Source organism: Sinohyriopsis cumingii, chromosome 9, assembly GCF_028554795.1.
Source record: "Sinohyriopsis cumingii isolate HCF-2022 chromosome 9, ASM2855479v2, whole genome shotgun sequence".
Taxonomy (NCBI): Eukaryota; Metazoa; Mollusca; class Bivalvia; order Unionida; family Unionidae; genus Sinohyriopsis; species Sinohyriopsis cumingii.
The window spans coordinates 107,592,849-107,612,991 of NC_142969.1; the positions used below are offsets into that span (position 1 = coordinate 107,592,849).

The 20,143-nt window shown below is 33.0% G+C and overlaps 1 protein-coding gene across 2 annotated transcripts in view; it reads right to left on the reverse strand.

Annotated features, from left to right (window-relative positions):
• The window catches only part of LOC149792439 (phosphatidylinositol 4-phosphate 3-kinase C2 domain-containing subunit alpha-like), a 184,372-nt gene that overhangs the window by 114,158 nt on the left and 50,071 nt on the right, over window positions 1-20,143 (reverse strand). Inside the window, exons 7-12 of one of the 2 annotated variants that reach the window (XM_089971010.1) lie at window positions 17,670-17,781; window positions 15,681-15,745; window positions 9,814-9,883; window positions 7,362-7,376; window positions 3,851-3,985; window positions 1,741-1,790 (exon numbers count right to left, since the gene is read on the reverse strand). In XM_089971010.1, coding sequence (XP_089827136.1) covers window positions 1,741-1,790; window positions 3,851-3,985; window positions 7,362-7,376; window positions 9,814-9,883; window positions 15,681-15,745; window positions 17,670-17,781 — 447 coding nt within the window. The remainder of the gene's footprint in view (window positions 1-1,740; window positions 1,791-3,850; window positions 3,986-7,361; window positions 7,377-9,813; window positions 9,884-15,680; window positions 15,746-17,669; window positions 17,782-20,143) is intronic. The other variant, XM_089971011.1, reaches the window with a different exon arrangement.

Genomic DNA, 20,143 nt, shown 5'->3' on the forward strand with positions numbered 1-20,143 from the left:
TAAGGTCAGTATGACCATACACATTTCTTTATTGCTGAAGACGGGCTATAGATAAAGAACAGTCCAATATATCAGCCTCCAAAACACATGACAAAAGCAACCTAAACTTTCAAATGAGCAAACAAGTCTGATTGGTTACTGGAACAGCTGGATGTAGCCATCAATTTAAAATGGTGAAAGAGGGATTTGATCTGGAAATACTCTGTACACATTGCTAAACAGCCCCTTCCAACTACTGTAATGCAAGAGTTGTGAGAAATAGTGGGGACTAAAAATGTACACTGGTCTGATGCACGCAGATCTCTCTGCACCAAATGCATGACTTACTGAATAGGTCAGCTCAGTCCCAAACTGTCCATCATTACCAGTACAAGTCTGAGAGATGATTTATCAAACCAGATAAAAAAACAGAAACTCAATTACCTGTTCAGGTAAATCCAAGAACTTTCATGTGCTTGAGAATTAATTTAGTATAGTTGTTTACCTGCTTGAAAATCATTTAATGCAGACAGGGAAAACAGTACCATCAAAGGCACATTATATGCCTTCCCCATTCTTAATGTTAAATTTTAGCAGAGTAACCACTTTTCTTCTCTCGGTCAATGACCTTCAACTTTGATCTTTTGATGCCAAAACAATAGGCTTTATTCTACCCAAAGCATAAGTCATCCACAAAATTTGGTACAGATCTCTGATACAGAACTAATTTTATTGTGCAGCAATAAGTTTTCTTCTTTCACCTAGAATGATCTTAGCCACTGACCATCACCTACTGTGATCTCAGCCTTTGACCTTCACCTACAGTGATCTTAGCCTTTGACCTTCTAATCACAAAACTGATAGGGTTCTTCCTCATCACAAGTGCAAGCAATACACAATGTATAACCCAGGTAAATGATGTAAAGGTAATGCTATTGTGTGGAAACTATTTTTATTCATTGTCAGTGACCCTGATAATTGTACCCCTAAAATCAAATGGATTCTTCCTTTAACCAAGTGCAAGACAACCACAAAATTTGGTAACTGTACATGTTGGAGAAATCAGTTATTGTGTGCATTCCATTCTTCCTAACAGTCACAGTGGCCTTAACCTTTGACATTTTGACCCCAATATAAGCAAGCTTGTTCCTTACCCCAAGTACAAGCCATCTATGAAGATTGGTAAATGAAGATTGTGGAGAACTCCAGTCATTGTGCAGCTGCTATTTCTTCTTTCAGTCCAAGTGAACTTGACTATTGATCTTTTGAGCCCAAATATCAATAGGTTTCTTCCTTACCCCAAATGCAAGTGATCCATGAAGTGTGGTAACTGTGGATGATGAACTCGTGTTATTGTTCTTAAACAATTTTTTCTGTCAGTGACCTTGACCTTTGTCCTTTTTTTTTTTACCTTGAAAGAGATAAGCTTCTTCCTAACCCTAAGTGAAAGCCATCCACAAAGTTTGGTCACTGTAGATTTGGACAAGTCCAATTACTATGCAGAAACCATTTCTCTTTGACCTTGTCACCCAAATCGACAGGCTTATTCTTTACCCCAGTACAAGTCATCCAAAACGTTTAGTAACTGGTGAACAACACAAGTTGTGCAAAACAAAACTGGTAAAAGAAAGACATGTGTTACAATGCACCTCACATCATAGTATGGATTTAAAAATGCTGTACTCACCTACAAAACAAACCATTTATGATACCCATATTTCATTAATGCTAAATTTTACAGGGGTCCTTTTTTCTACATACCTCATGTCAAGAGGTGATCCTTGCTGCATCTGAGGAATGGCTGTTTTACCCTGTAAATAGTTATGAATAGGACTAATTTTGACACTGAGGAATGGCTGTTTTACCCTGTAAATAGTTGTAAATATGACTAATTTTGACACTGAGGAATGGCTGTTTTATCTTGTAAATAGTTATGAATATGACTAATTTTGACACTGAGGAATGGCTGTTTTACCCTGTAAATAGTTATGAATATGACTAATTCTGACACTGAGGAATGGCTGTTTTACCCTGTAAATAGTTATAAATATGACTAATTCTGACACTGAGGAATGGCTGTTTTACCCTGTAAATAGTTATGAATAGGACTAATTTTGACACTGAGGAATGGCTGTTTTATCTTGTAAATAGTTATGAATATGACTAACTCTGACACTGAGGAATGGCTGCTTTACCCTGTAAATAGTTACAAATATGACTATTTCTGACACTGGACATAATTTTAACAATGTAGAAAGAAGCAATGATTTAAAAATACTCTCATATTATTTATTTTTGTAATTAGTTTGCTTTTCTTCTCTTTGTCTTTCTCTGTTGCCATTATTCTCTCTCTCTCTCTCTCTCTCTCTCTCTCAGATGTCTCTGTTGAACATTTGAGAAATATTCAATATTTCAATAAAAATATACCGATAAATCTCTTAGCTTTGTGTATAAAAAAGTTTAAACTAAAAACTTCTGGATAAAAAGATCATTTGGCATTTTATAATGATTTTGCAGATACACCTGACTGTATAACCAATGTCTGCTCTGTCGTTATGGTTATGGGTAGTATCATTATTAACCAGAGGTTTTAGTAATGTGCACTCTCATCTCAAAGGGACACGCACACTACAGCTGTATGACAGGATTTTAAACAAAAAACCTTCTGTTGGAAAGCAAGTTTGGAGAAGATCCGCATTCAGGGGCAAGAATTCTTATTAATAGTGTTGTGGAATGCTGGAAATCCAACACATTCAAGGTCTCATTAATAATAACTTTGGCTGAAATACATTATTCCTTTATAAAGTTATGCTGAAAAAGCAAGGTTTTGGTGAACAGGGAACCAAGACCTATAACAAAGCTATGCTGATTACAAGAAGTGTGAGCAGATGGACTTATGGACAGAGAAGGTAATTACTTATTAATGGACAGATAAGGTAATTACTTATCAATTACATATGGAGAAGGTAATTACTTATTAAGTACTTATAGACAGAGAAGGTAATTACTTATGGCAGAAGGTAATTACTTATTTATGGACATAACGGTAATTACTTGTTATTTATTTATGGACAGAAGGTAATTACTTAATTATTAATTATGGACAGAAAAGGTAATTACTTATTAATTACTTTTGGACAGTTGTTGTTGTTGTTGTTGTTGTTGTTGGTTTAACGCCATTTTTCAGCACACGATAGGCTATTCATGGAGGTCAGTATTAATGGTGGAGGAAGAACCCTGGAAAACACCGGGAAGAACCACCAACCCCCGAGAAGCTACTGGCAAGCTTTCTCACATACCCACATTGGCTGAATCCTAGACTTGAACCCATACAGACAGAGGTGAGATGGCAGTGATCCGTAACGGGTAGCACTTTAGACCAACTTATGGACAGAAAAGGTAATTACTTATTAATTACTTATGGATCAAAAAAGTAATTACTTATTAATTACTTATGGACAGAAAAGGTAATTGCTTATTAATTACTTATGGACCGAAAAGGTATTTCGATGTGGGACCCTCAATATGTAGTTACCTCTCACAGTTCAATAGGAATTATTTTTCACAGTGTCAACTCAAAAAGTAGAACAATCTACAGAATACAATTAAGATAAAAAATAATAAAGGAACCCTAAAACATTCTTCAAAAGATCACAACACTGTTAAATTTAATATTTTGGCATAATTAAATTCATGGAAGAAAAATAATCTGAAAATTATGAATATTTGTGATACAAAATGTTTGATAATAACTGACTGCTAAAACTGCTACATATGCACTTCTCTCAGTGATATACTGCTGAAAATATTTCCATACCAAATTTTGGCCCTCTTGTTGTTAATCTTTAGAGTGACAATATAATATACTTACCAGGAGCTGATTAAGTGTAGACTCCATCTTAATCAGTGTCTTATGGATGTCAATTGTCTCAATCTTGTTTAGTTTGTTACAGATTGCCTTCACTGACTGTGATATGGCCAAGGAATTCACTTTCTCGAGATCATCCTAGTAAACACAGGGGAAAATTTTATATTATTCAACACAAAGCAGTTACAAAACAAATCAATCTTAAAATAAATCTAATATTAAATGCCCTCCCTTTTTTGTTTCCTTACTGAAATGCAAAACACCATCTTAAAAGACAGAACTTATATTCTTCAACCATCAGCTCATGTATCAAAATAACATAAAGAAATGTAAAATTATGGCATATTTTAATTACTCCTAATCCACCTTTCCAAACAAACAAAAATACAAAAATACCAATAAAAAGTATCCGTAGGGACATAAATTACATCTTCTACTATTAATATGTATACATTTTAATTCTTTTTAAATTACAAAACTGGTAAAGCAGGAAGATTATGAGTTAGTCTTGTGTTTGTCCAATAAAAATTGGGAAACCATTTTGTTAGTAATACATTCTCCAAATTTCAATGTGAGGATGATTAATTGTAAAGTATACTAATTATATGTATCCATCGAAATAAACATGAAATCAACTTTCATTTGCTATGTACTCTAACAATAACACTTATGGTGTTGTTTTGTGTATCTGACAATATAAAAATAATAATTAAAACAACTTTGTATGCTTGCCATTAAAAATAATACTAAGAAATTATAAACTTCAGAGAACCGGAATAATCCTGGTAACAGCAATGAGCCATAAACCATCACAAAGCTACAGTAAATTGTTATGACAGGCAAAAGATGGCTGTTAACCCTATTCAAATGCTTTATATAACAATGAAAATACATTGATCATACACATTTTCATTTGCATCCGAAGTTCAAAATGTATTCACTGAAAAGTTAACTAAGTTAATACTTGTCCTGTCAGTCAATTGTAAAAGTAGCTATGACAATTCTTACTCAATACAATTATTTCAAGACAAAAGACAAAACCTAAACCACCCATGATAAATGTATTGAATTAATAAACAAACAGATGTATAATGGTAACAGATGTGCTATCAGAAACATATGTGCTATTGGAAACAGATGTGCTATTGAAAACAGATGTGTTATTGGAAACATATGTACTACTGAAAACAGATGGCAAGATCTGTGCTCATTAACCTTCCAGCATTGTGTGTTAGTTTTAATAAATGTAATATTAAGAAAGAAACAAAGAATACGAGTATTTACAATAATTCATCGGTAAAACAAAAATAATCTCTTAAAACAAAAAGACAAATCTCTCGTTCACTGTAGTCATTATGTATTAAAACTCCATTGACAATCTGATGTGCTTCAGTGAAAAAACTTATCACCACCATGCAGGTTTTCACGACTGATCAACAAACAATACTAGCCTCTGAGCTATGTACATCCATGCCTGCTTCCTTTACATATGGAATGGTTAACTGAAATTGGGATTTTGGATGACTATTGTAGTGGTTTGTACTTTATTTCACAAATCTATTTTGCTGATTAAGGAAACTGGTGACTAGACCAAACTTTTTACCTTATTATCTTCTGCATCTGTTTACTTGGCAATCCTGGTTACAATGGATTAAATAAAGGGCAGTAGTGTTTACATCTGATTATGTAATACTGAAACACATATTCTGCCTAAAATTAGTCACTGGTTACATTAATACATTGACATTCATGACTGTGCAGTTTGCTAGTAAATTTTCTCCCTGATAATCAAATTCTGGACATAAATGACAGGTGTTCATTTTATAAAGGTAACCAGTATATGGACATTTGATCAGTATTAGAATGGCCTGATTAGCCAGTATCCCAAGGAAACAGTATTAAAATGGCCCACTTTTGACTGATGATTAAAGAATTAACATTAAATGGCCCACTTTCAAGTCCCAATAAAAGGCTGGATGATAAAGGAATTAGTATTAAAATGGCCCACATTGGAGTCCCCATAGAAGGCTGGATGATAAAGGAATTAGTATTAAAATGGCCTACATTGGAGTCCCCATAGAAGGCTGGATGATAAAAGGAATTAGTATTAAAATGGCCCACTTGACTAGTCCCCATAGAAGGCTGGATGATAAAGGAATTAGTATTACAATTGCCCACTTGACCAGTCCCCACAGAAGGCTGGATGATAAAGGAATTAGTATTAAAATGGCTCACATTGGAGTCCCCATAAAATGCTGGATGATAAAGGAATTAGTATTAAAATGGTCCACATTGGAGTCCCCATAGAAGACTGGATGATAAAGGAATTAGTATTAAAATGGTCCACATTGGAGACCCCATAGAACGCTGGATGATAAAGGAATTAGTATTAAAATGGCTCACATTGGAGTCCCCATAGAAGGTTAGATGATAAAGGAATTAGTATTAAAATGGCCCACTTGACTAGTCCCCATAGAAGGCTGGATGATAATGGAATTAGTATTAAAACTGCCCACTTGACCAGCCCCCAAAGAAGGATGGATGATACAGGAATGAGTACAAGGATGGTTTACTGAGTTCATCTATGGGGGGGGGGGGGTAAAGCTGCATAGGAAAATATGGAAAGGACAATAACATGGTACTGATAAAAAATCTAACCATTACAAAAAACTTTTAGTGAACATGTTTTTGTTTCAATTATACACAAATAAACAAAGATCTTAATTCTGTTCAACACAGATTTTTTCCATTAGCTGACCAAGCATTAGAAAATGAAAATATTAAAATACAAACATGCATTTGAAGATTGACCAAGCCATTTTTTTAGTACAACAGGTATATATATATATATATATATATATATAAAACTTTAATAATAATTGATGCAATACCACTTGGAAATGTTAAGTACTTCTAAGTAGAACTAACATGCCACAAATGCATATCATGTGTGTTTTTGTTTCAAGTGTGCCAATAAATTATTTAGTATGCTGCAGGTAAGATATAATCTGTCTGTCTGTCTGCATGCAAGCATGCATTTATGTAGGTAGGTATGTATGTATGTACATATGTATGTATGGTGTGAAAATGCAAGTATATATGTACAACCTTATGTAAGTATGTATGTATGTATGGGGTTTACTGACACAGCAGCACAATATTGGCCACAAAAACTTTGGTCTCAGTGTGAGTCAATAAACTGTATAATGTGTTCCACTGTAGCATACAATGACAGGTCTCTGGTTAAGGTACACCCTTCATGATTCAGATATGCATGTTTTCCACCAGCACAGTGCCACAACAGCATCAATTCTTTTGTAAGATGCAATATATACAGGACTGGTCCCTTCAGCTTGCAAGTCAATTAGCATTTCATTCAATGCAATGTCATAAGGAATGGTTTAAACACAGGAAACTGAACCAAGGTAGGTATATATTGGGGTTCTTAATTTCAAGCAATGTGCAATATCTAAAATGCATAATTCACCATATAAGAAAGAAAAGGATTTATAACCTGATCAAACTTCTTCTGAAAGAAGAAATAATAACAGCTTCATAAAATACAAATAAAAACTTCAATCAGCATCTTTTGCTTGTGTGGAAACAAAAAATGCATAAAAAAATACATGTAAATAAACTATCACAAGCTTTAATTCAACTACACTACAAATAATTCTGACAGCTATACTATACTATATATATATATATATATATATATATATATATATATATGGTTATCAAAAACAGCAAATTATAGTCAGACATAGTCTCATTTTCCAATAGGTATCTCACTCTTTCAGGAATCGATCAGTATTATATCTCCAAAGTTTTTTTCAGGAAATATTACAGAATGTAAACAACAAATGCAAATGTTTTTGGGGCTAAGGCCTTCTATCCCTAAATGTAATGGAGCCAAGCAATGAGAATATTAATAAACACAACCACAACAAGTTATAAACATAAGGATTTTACTAACAGATGCCTCTAACATGTCAAAATTATCTAACAGATGCCTCTAACATGTCAAAATTATCTAACAGCTGCCTCTAACATGTCAAAATTATCTAACATATGCCTCTAACATGTCAAAATTATCTAACAGATGCCTCTAACATGTCAAAATTATCTAACAGATGCCTCTAACATGTCAAAATTATCCAACAGATGCCTCTAACATGTCAAAATTATCTAACAGATGTCTCTAACATGTCAAAATTATCTAACAGATGCCTCTAACATGTCAAAATTATCTAAGGAATCACTCCTTTACATATCTTCATGCAAGTTACATGATAAAGACTGTCTGGTTGAACGGTTTCCTAAAGTTGTGTCTTCTTGAATAGTTTCCTAAAACTGTGTCATGTTGGAAAGTTTCTTAACATTGTATCAGGTTGAACTGTTTCCTAACATTGTGTCAGGTCAAACAGTTTCCGAAAAATAATGTCTGGTTCAATAGTTTCATAAAACTGTGCCGGCTTTAATTGTTCCTAATGCATTTCATTCAAAGCCTATAAATAAAGCCAGGATGTTCTACCTCAAAAATGGTGTAGCAATAACTGACAACAAATGTGAGAACCAATTGGTATCCTGTTCCCAAATATATAGCCACAGTGCAGCATGATGGGTATCCTGTTCCCTAATATATAGCCACAGTGCAGCATGCTGGATATCCTGCTCTAAATATATAAGCACAAAACACAGCATTATGGGTATCCTGCTCCCTAATGTATCAAACACAACACAGAATGATGGGTATCCTGGTCCCTAACGTATAAGCACAACACAGCAGTATGGGTATTCTACTCCCTAGTATATTAATACAACACAGCATGATGGGTATCCTGCTCTCTAATGTATAAACACAATACAGCAATATGAGTATCCTGCTCCCTAATGTATCAGCACAACACAGCAATATGGGTATTCTACTCCCTAGTATATTAATACAACACATGATGGGTATCCTGCTCCCTAACATATAAGCACAGTGTAGCATGCACTCTCTACATCTCATGCTGAAAACTCTTCAATCAAAATATGTACACTTTACTTTTCATGTACAAGACCACTGACCCTAACCCTACCCAAGGCTAAGGTATGTACACTTTACTCTTCATGTACAAGACCGCTGACCCTAACACTACCCAAGACTAAGGTATGTACTCTTTACTCTTCATGTACAATAAAGACTACCACACACCCCAACACCACCCAAGATTAGGTATGTACACTTTACTCTTCATGTAAAAAACCATAACACACCCCAACACAACCCAAGACTAAGGTATGTACATTTTACTCTTCATGTACAAGACCATAACACACCCCAACACAACCCAAGACTAAGGTATGTACACTTTACTCTTCATGTACAAGACTACCACACAACCTAACCCTACCCAAGACAAAGGTATGTACACTTTACACCTCATGTACAAGGCCACCACTGTCCCTAACCCTACCCAAGGCTAAGGTATATACACTTTACTCTTCATGTACAAGGCCACCACTGTCCCTAACCCTACCCAAGACGAAGGTATGTACAATTTACTCTTCATGTACAAGGCCACCACTGTCCCTAACCCTACCCAAGACTAAGGTATGTACACTTTACTCTTCATGTACAAGGCCACCACTGTCCCTAACCCTACCCAAGACTAAGGTATGTACACTTTACTCTTCATGTACAAGGCCACCACTGTCCCTAACCCTACCCAAGGCTAAGGTATATACACTTTACTCTTCATGTACAAGGCCACCACTGTCCCTAACCCTACCCAAGGCTAAGGAGTGTAATAAACATTAAATGCTGCCTGATATAAGTAAGCAGAAATTTTATAAACCAAGGAGAAACATTTCCATGCTAAATAGTCTAAGGTGTCTCCATACATTACATACTACAATCCAGCTGGAACTCGCACAAAAAACTACATTGTATGATTTGATTGAATATATTCAGTCTTTACCCTGAGCACAAAATCAGACACCTTTTCCACCTCCTTGTAGAAAACTTCCATTAGGATCTCCAGATCATCCCTATAAAATAAACAAGAGATTGGAAGTGGGAAACATATGGCAATGCTAATCTTATCAAAAGAAGACAATTTTAAGACCAGTGTATTTCTACTCACCTGTGTATTTTGTAGAAGTTAACAATGCTCCTGCATTCATATTTAATTTGCTTTGTTTGCTTTCTGTACAATCTTTTGAGTTAAAAATTGTCTTAATCTCTACAGAGATCATGTAATCATACAATATTACTGTGAGTAATTAAATGGAATATATTAATGTCTACCATGTTTAAGTAAACAGATGGAATATATTAATGTCTACCATGTTTAAGTAATCAGATGGAATATATTAATGTCTACCATGTTTAAGTAATCAGATGGAATATATTAATGTCTACCATGTTTAAGTAAACAGATGGAATATATTAAAGTCTATGTCAAGTAATCAGATGGAATATATTAATGTCTACCATGTCTAGTAAACAGATGGAATATATTAATGTCTACCATCTTTAAGTAAACAGATGGAATATATTAATGTCTACCATGTTTAAATAATCAGATGGAATATATTAATGTCTACCATGTCTAGTAATCAGATGGAATATATTAATGTCTACTATGTCTAGCAATCAGATGGAATATATTAATGTCTACCATGTTTAAGTAAACAGATGGAATATATTAATGTCTACCATGTCTAGTAAACAGATGGAATATATTAATGTATATGTCTAGTAATCAGATGGAATATATTAATGTCTACTATGTCTAGTAATCAGATGGAATATATTAATGTCTACCATGTTTAAGTAAACAGATGGAATATATTAATGTCTACCATGTCTAGTAAACAGATGGAATATATTAATGTATATGTCTAGTAATCAGATGGAATATATTAATGTCTACCATGTCTAGTAATCAGATGGAATATATTAACGTCTACCATGTTTAAGTAAAGAGATGGAATATATTAATGTCTACCATGTTTAAGTAAACATATGGAATATATTAATGTCTACCATGGCTAAGTAATCAAATGGAATATATTAACGTCTACCATGTCTAGTAATCAGATGGAATATATTAACGTCTACCATGTCTAGTAATCAGATGGAATATATTAATGTCTACCATGTCTAGTAATCAGATGGAATATATTAATGTCTACCATGTCTAAGTAATCAAATGGAATATATTAATGTCTACTATGTCTAGTAATCAGATGGAATATATTAATGTCTACCATGTTTAAGTAATCAAATGGAATATATTAATGTCTACCATGTCTAGTAAACAGATGGAATATATTAATGTCTACCATGTCTAGTAATCAGATGGAATATATTAATGTCTACCATGTCTAGTAATCAGATGGAATATATTAATGTCTACCATGTCTAGTAATCAGATGGAATATATTAATGTCTACTATGTCTAGTAATCAGATGGAATATATTAATGTCTACTATGTCTAGTAATCAGATGGAATATATTAATGTCTACCATGTTTAAGTAAACAGATGGAATATATTAATGTCTATGTCAAGTAATCAGATGGAATATATTAATGTCTACTATGTCTAGTAATCAGATGGAATATATTAATGTCTACCATGTTTAAGTAAACAGATGGAATATATTAATGTCTACCATGTCTAGTAAACAGATGGAATATATTAATGTATATGTCTAGTAATCAGATGGAATATATTAATGTCTACCATGTCTAGTAATCAGATGGAATATATTAACGTCTACCATGTTTAAGTAAAGAGATGGAATATATTAATGTCTACCATGTTTAAGTAAACATATGGAATATATTAATGTCTACCATGGCTAAGTAATCAAATGGAATATATTAACGTCTACCATGTCTAGTAATCAGATGGAATATATTAACGTCTACCATGTCTAGTAATCAGATGGAATATATTAATGTTTACCATGTCTAGTAATCAGATGGAATATATTAATGTCTACCATGTCTAAGTAATCAAATGGAATATATTAATGTCTAATATGTCTAGTAATCAGATGGAATATATTAATGTCTACCATGTCTAAGTAATCAAATGGAATATATTAATGTCTACCATGTCTAGTAAACAGATGGAATATATTAATGTCTACCATGTTTAAGTAAACAGATGGAATATATTAATGTCTACCATGTCTAAGTAATCAAATGGAATATATTAATGTCTACTATGTCTAGTAATCAGATGGAATATATTAATGTCTACCATGTCTAGTAATCAAATGGAATATATTAATGTCTACTATGTCTAGTAATCAGATGGAATATATTAACGTCTACCATGTCTAGTAATCAGATGGAATATATTAATGTCTACTATGTCTAGTAATCAGATGGAATATATTAATGTCTACTATGTCTAGTAATCAGATGGAATATATTAACGTCTACCATGTCTAGTAATCAGATGGAATATATTAACGTCTACCATGTTTAAGTAAACAGATGGAATATATTAATGTCTACCATGTCTAAGTAATCAAATGGAATATATTAATGTCTACCATGTCTAGTAAACAGATGGAATATATTAATGTCTATGTCAAGTAATCAGATGGAATATATTAATGTCTACCATGTCTAGTAATCAGATGGAATATATTAATGTCTATGTCAAGTAATCAGATGGAATATATTAATGTCTACCATGTCTAGTAATCAGATGGAATATATTAATGTCTACCATGTTTAAATAATCAGATGGAATATATTAACGTCTACCATGCCTAGTAATCAGATGGAATATATTAATGTCTACTGTGTCTAGTAAACAGATGGAATATATTAATGTCTACTATGTCTAAGTAATCAGATGGAATATATTAATGTCTACCATGCCCAGTAATCGGATGGAATATATTAATGTCTACCATGTCTAGTAATCAGATGGAATATATTAATGTCTACCATGTCTAAGTAATCAAATGGAATATATTAACGTCTACCATGCCTAGTAATCAGATGGAATATATTAATGTCTACCATGTCTAGTAAACAGATGGAATATATTAATGTCTATGTCAAGTAATCAGATGGAATATATTAATGTCTACCATGTCTAAGTAATCAAATGGAATATATTAACGTCTACCATGCCTAGTAATCAGATGGAATATATTAATGTCTACCATGTCTAGTAATCAGATGGAATATATTAATGTCTATGTCAAGTAATCAGATGGAATATATTAATGTCTACCATGTCTAAGTAATCAAATGGAATATATTAACGTCTACCATGCCTAGTAATCAGATGGAATATATTAATGTCTACCATGTCTAGTAATCAGATGGAATATATTAATGTCTATGTCAAGTAATCAGATGGAATATATTAATGTCTACCATGTCTAAGTAACCAAATGGAATATATTAATGTCTACCATGCCTAGTAATCAGATGGAATATATTAATGTCTACCATGTTTAAATAATCAGATGGAATATATTAATGTCTATGTCAAGTAATCAGATGGAATATATTAATGTCTACCATGTCTAGTAATCAGATGGAATATATTAATGTCTACCATGCCTAGTAATCAGATGGAATATATTAATGTCTACCATGTTTAAATAATCAGATGGAATATATTAAAGTCTATGTCAAGTAATCAGATGGAATATATTAATGTCTACCATGTCTAGTAATCAGATGGAATACATTGTCTACCATGTCTAGTAATCAGATGGAATATATTAATGTCTACCATGTTTAAATAATCAGATGGAATATATTAAAGTCTATGTCAAGTAATCAGATGGAATATATTAATGTCTACCATGTCTAGTAATCAGATGGAATATATTAATGTCTATGTCAAGTAATCTGATGAAATATATTAATGTCTACCATGCCTAGTAATCAGATAAAATATATTAATGTCTATGTCAAGTAATCAGATGGAATATATTAATGTCTACTATGTCTAAGTAATCAGATGGTAAATATTAATGTCTACCATGTCTAGTAAACAGATGGAATATATTAATGTATATGTCTAGTAATCAGATGGAATATATTAATGTCTACCATGCCTAGTAATCAGATGGAATATATTAATGTCTACAATGTCTAGTAAACAGATGGAATATATTAATGTATATGTCTAGTAATCAGATGGAATATATTAATGTCTACCATGTCTAAGTAATCAAATGGAATATATTAATGTCTACCATGTCTAGTAAACATATGGAATATATTAATGTCTAATATATCTAAGTAATCAGATGGAATATATTAATGTCTACCATGTCTAGTAATCAGATGGAATATATTAATGTCTACCATGTCTAAGTAATCAAATGGAATATATTAATGTCTACCATGTCTAGTAAACAGATGGAATATATTAATGTCTACTATGTCTAAGTAATCAGATGGAATATATTAATGTCTACCATGCCTAGTAATCAGATGGTAAATATTAATGTCTACCATGTCTAGTAAACAGATGGAATATATTAATGTCTATGTCAAGTAATCAGATGGAATATATTAATGTCTACTATGTCTAAGTAATCAGATGGTAAATATTAATGTCTACCATGTCTATTAAACAGATGGAATATATTAATGTCTACCACGGCTAAGTAATCAAATGGAATATATTAATGTCTACCATGGCTAAGTAATCAAATGGAATATATTAATGTCTACCATGTCTAGTAAACAGATGGAATATATTAATGTCTACTATGTCTAAGTAATCAGATGGAATATATTAATGTCTACCATGTCTAGTAATCAGATGGAATATATTAATGTCTACCATGTCTAAGTAATCAAATGGAATATATTAATGTCTACCATGTCTAGTAAACAGATGGAATATATTAATGTCTACTATGTCTAAGTAATCAGATGGAATATATTAATGTCTACCATGCCCAGTAATCGGATTGAATATATTAATGTCTACCATGTCTAGTAATCAGATGGAATATATTAATGTCTACTATGTCTAAGTAATCAGATGGAATATATTAATGTCTACCATGCCCAGTAATCGGATTGAATATATTAATGTCTACCATGTCTCATCAAATTCTAATTGTAAAACATGTATGCCCTCATTGCGAAAAAATGTGAAGTTCAAAAGATTTAAATAGTTTGAAAAATGTCAAAAAATTGCTAATTTGCCATAAAGATCAAACTGGGTCACCTACAGATGCATATAAACATGCATAACAAGTTTAATATGTTTACCTCTAGTGGTTTCTGCATGCTAACAGGATTTTTACAAAAAAAGGGTATAAAAGGTGCAATAAGCTACAAATAAATGTAATGACTCAAAAACTCAATCAGTGAATAAAGATTTAACTATCAAATTAATTTGCCCTCTGCAAATGAGTTTGGCTTAACTGTGCTAACAAATTTATTATCAACAAATTAAAAACTCTGTAAAATAAAAAAGGGAAAATTAACGTAATAACTAAAACACATAATATAGTCATCTAATAAAGTGGGCACAAATTTCACAGCTCCATGTTTAATCATTTTTGTGTTAGCACCTTATGATGGACAAAGGACACACATATGGGTGAGTGGCATCACAGATCGAGCACATCAAAATAAAATGCCCTCATATGCTATCACAGATGTGGCATATAAAGATGATAAAGTAGTAGATTGTCAAATAATTTGTGATAAATGGGAAAATGAAGTGATGAACAAATCGATGGTCATGGCTGACAACTATGCATCAGGCCATATTCAATGTGATGCATCATGAAAAAAAATTAAAAACTCTTACGAGCTTTACTGTTCATACCTGGTGACATCAGTTTCCTTGTTGTTGTCCTGGGGAAAGTATAGATGCTGGGAATCATCTTCTTCCTACAAATTCATATACAACCAATCATTTTTTCATTGCATACAACCTATCATTATTTGCAAGTAGATGACTTTTTACTCCAACTTAGCAAAAAAAAATATCAATAAGCAGACAGATTATCAATGTACATGACTATGTCACTCATCTAAACAAACAAAATATCACTGTTAGCAATCAGCATGTCAATATCCAGAATATCACTCTAAGCAAACAAATATCACTTTATGCTAACAGACACTCTGTCTAAGCCAACAATATATCACTCCATGTTAGCAGGCAGTTCATCAAATATACTGACGATATCCCTCTAAGTCGACAAAATATCACTTTTTTAGCACACATCATGCCAATATATTACCAGATGATATCACTTTATATAAGCAGACAATATATCACTCATGTAAGCAGACAATATATCACTCATGTAAGCAGACAATATATCACTCATGTAAGCAGAGAGCATATCTAGATGATGATATCACTCTACATAGAAAATAGATATCTATGTTAGCAAAGACCGAGTATCACTTTATGAGATTGTGATCTTGTCATTAGACAATAGGGAGCCCCGAGTGGCCGAGTGGTCTAAAGCGCTCTCCATTACAGATCACTGCCATCTCACCTCTGTCTGCGTGGGTTCGAGTCTCAGATTCGGACAAAGTGGGTATGTGAGAAAGCCTGCCAATAGCTTCTTGTGGGTCGGTGGTTCTTTCCGGGGGTTTTCCCCAGGTTCTTCCTCCAACGTTAATACTGGCCGCCATGTACAGCCTATCTTGTGCTGAAAAATAGTGTTAAACCCTACAACAGCATTAGACAATAGATCATTCTATGTCAGCAAACAGTAAACCAGAATAAAAGGAATAATATCACTCAATCCAAGCAGACAAAACCATCCTCAATAAGAATATGGTATATACTTTTAATCAGGAGATAACATCTCTCTAAGTAAGAATCTGAGATATGATTCAAATTACCCAGAGAAATATGTACCTCAAGGGCAACAATGCATGGGGAAATGAATGCTGTTTTATGCTGTGTATTAGCTGAACACATTTATGATGCTAAGTACATGTAGTTTTTTAAGGAACCATACGCTATTACAGCTCTCCTTCATTATATTGTGGTAGTCAGGATCCGTCACCATTGACCAAGTTAAATCACATTATACTGAGTACTGCGATATATATCAAAGCATGATATATTGAGAATAGTATAATATACCAAACTGCAGAATAGTGGGCACTGTCAAAAGTTGCTAAATAATTGTGTTTTGAAAAGGAACTGAAGAGTTAAGACTAAGTTTGACCTTGTTTTCTTTCAAGCGTTATTGTTAAAAATTGTCACGATTTTTTTCATGGGGTCCATAGTATAATTGGAATCATGTAACAAAGAGGTACATTATAATGGGGGAGAGCCATATATTTTTAATGATTTCAAAGAAGAAAAAAACCATGAATGTTCTTTTTCAATAATGACAAATGATCAAGAGATATTGGGAAGCAATATTAATGAAGCAGCAATTTGTAACATTTTAGTCAAAAAGTATTTTACCAAGATATGGGTTTATTCATCTAAGAAAGAAGGTACACAACATTCATATACAAATTCTCTATTACCTTCCAAAAGATGGGTTACAGTGACCTAGTTCTGATATGGTACATAGGATGAATTTGATAGATGTAGGACTGCTAGTATTAAGGATATGTGCATGTGAATAAGCAGACAGACAAGTGAACAAAAGGATCAGACATAAGAACATATATTTATGTACACAGAATATGCATGTATTAATACCCACCCCCTTAATTACTGTGGGGAATATAAGCATGCATGAATATACCCTCCCTATCTCACGTATTAACGGCAGTCACAAGATCAAGATAGAGAATGTAAGAAGGATAGAGTGAGAGATAATGTTCAAGTTACAGTGCGTAGGAAAGGTAAAGCAACTTCCAATCGTCTCATGATCTTAAATCTGATGTCCACATCCATCTTCAGGCAGTAGTGAGTGTACTCAAACTTAGACAATGGGTAGTCACTGGAAAGGAAAACATAATAAAAAAAGTATTAGGTTACAACTGCTGGGCTTTTTCACACTGAAAACCGAAAAACACAACCTTGCATACATCACATACAAAGATAAAATGTGAAATATCAACACCTAAATGACTCATTTTCAATTATATAGTTTTGGAAAAGACTTTCAATTAGCAAATTAAATAACTAATCAGAAATTATAATGAGATATATAAATGTAAAATAGCCTCTGATAGGTCAGACATATTTGTCAGAAACAATCATACATATGATTCATAATGTTCCTTGTAACTGGCTACTACCAAAATGTCTAAACTTAGTACAACAGTATTGTCTTTGAAGATCTGATGATGCTAATGGTGGCTTTATTATCAAATATACCTGATGATGCTAATGGTGGCTTTATTATCAAATATACCTGACGATGCTAATGGTGGCTTGACTCTGTTATCAAATTTACCTGATGATGCTAATGGTGGCTTTACTCTATTATCAAATATACCTGATGATGCTAACGGTGGCTTGACTCAATTATCAAATATACCTGATAATGCTAATGGTGGTTTTACTCTATTATCAAATATACCTGATGATGCTAATGGTGGCTTGACTGTTATCAAATATACCTGATGATGCTAATGGTGGCTTGACTCTATTATCAAATATACCTGATGATGCTAATGGTGGCTTGACTCTATTATCAAATATACCTGATGATGCTAATGGTGGCTTTACTCTATTATCAAATATACCTATGATGCTAATGGTGGCTTGACTCAATTATCAAATATACCTGATGATGCTAATGGTGGCTTGACTCTATTATCAAATATACCTGATGATGCTAATGGTGGCTTGACTGTTATCAAATATACCTGATGATGCTAATGGTGGCTTGACTCTATTATCAAATATACCTGATGATGCTAATGGTGGCTTGACTCTATTATCAAATATACCTGATGATGCTAATGGTGGCTTTACTCTATTATCAAATATACCTATGATGCTAATGGTGGCTTGACTCTATTATCAAATATACCTGATGATGCTAATGGTGGCTTTACTCTATTATCAAATATACCTATGATGCTAATGGTGGCTTGACTCAATTATCAAATATACCTGATGATGCTAATGGTGGCTTGACTCTATTATCAAATATACCTGATGATGCTAATGGTGGCTTGACTGTTATCAAATATACCTGATGATGCTAATGGTGGCTTGACTCTATTATCAAATATACCTGATGATGCTAATGGTGGCTTGACTCTATTATCAAATATACCTGATGATGCTAATGGTGGCTTTACTCTATTATCAAATATACCTATGATGCTAATGGTGGCTTGACTCAATTATCAAATATACCTGATGATGCTAATGGTGGCTTTACTCTATTATCAAATATATCTATGATGCTAATGGTGGCTTGACTCAATTATCAAATATACCTATGATGCTAATGGTGGCTTTACTCTATTATCAAATATACCTATGATGCTAATGGTGGCTTTACTCTATTATCAAATATACCTATGATGCTAATGGTGGCTTTATTATCAAATATACCTGATGATACTAATGGTGCCTTAATTATCAAATATACCTGATAATGCTAATGGTGGCTTGACTCTGTTATCAAATATACCTGATGATGCTAATGGTGGCTTTACTCTATTATCAAATATACCTGATGATGCTAATGGTAGCTTTACTCTGTTATCAAATATACCTGATAATGCTAATGGTAGCTTTACTCTGTTATCAAATATACCTGATGATGCTAATGGTGGCTTGACTCTATTATCAAATATACCTGATAATGCTAATGGTAGCTTTACTCTGTTATCAAATATACCTGATAATCTACTCAGTGGACAATTAGAACTGGTATAACGGTGTTGTATTTGACGATCTTAGGATGATAATGGTTTACTCTATAAAATATCCCTGTCACTGAGTCGGTGGACACTTCAACCACAAAGGGTCCGAATCAGTACAAACAGTAAAAAAAAAAGAGTGTGCTGAATTGCCCCACTGGATTTGCTTTGTTATCCAACCAAGAAAAATAGTTGATGTGAATTTATGAAAACAGGTATGGTGTATTATTACAAAAGGATGTGTAGTATACAGTTACAAAATGGGGAAATGGTGTACTTTTATGAAAAGGCATGTCGTGTACTATTACAAAAGGTGATGTTGTGTAGTGTTATGAAAAGGGTGTGAAATAAGGTTACAAAAGGGGGTGGGGTGTACTGAAGACTTTAATTTCATATGCTTTATTCAGAAACAAATTAGGTATACATTAAAATAAACATTACGACTCTACTCCTCGTTGAATTATTGGACCACATTAT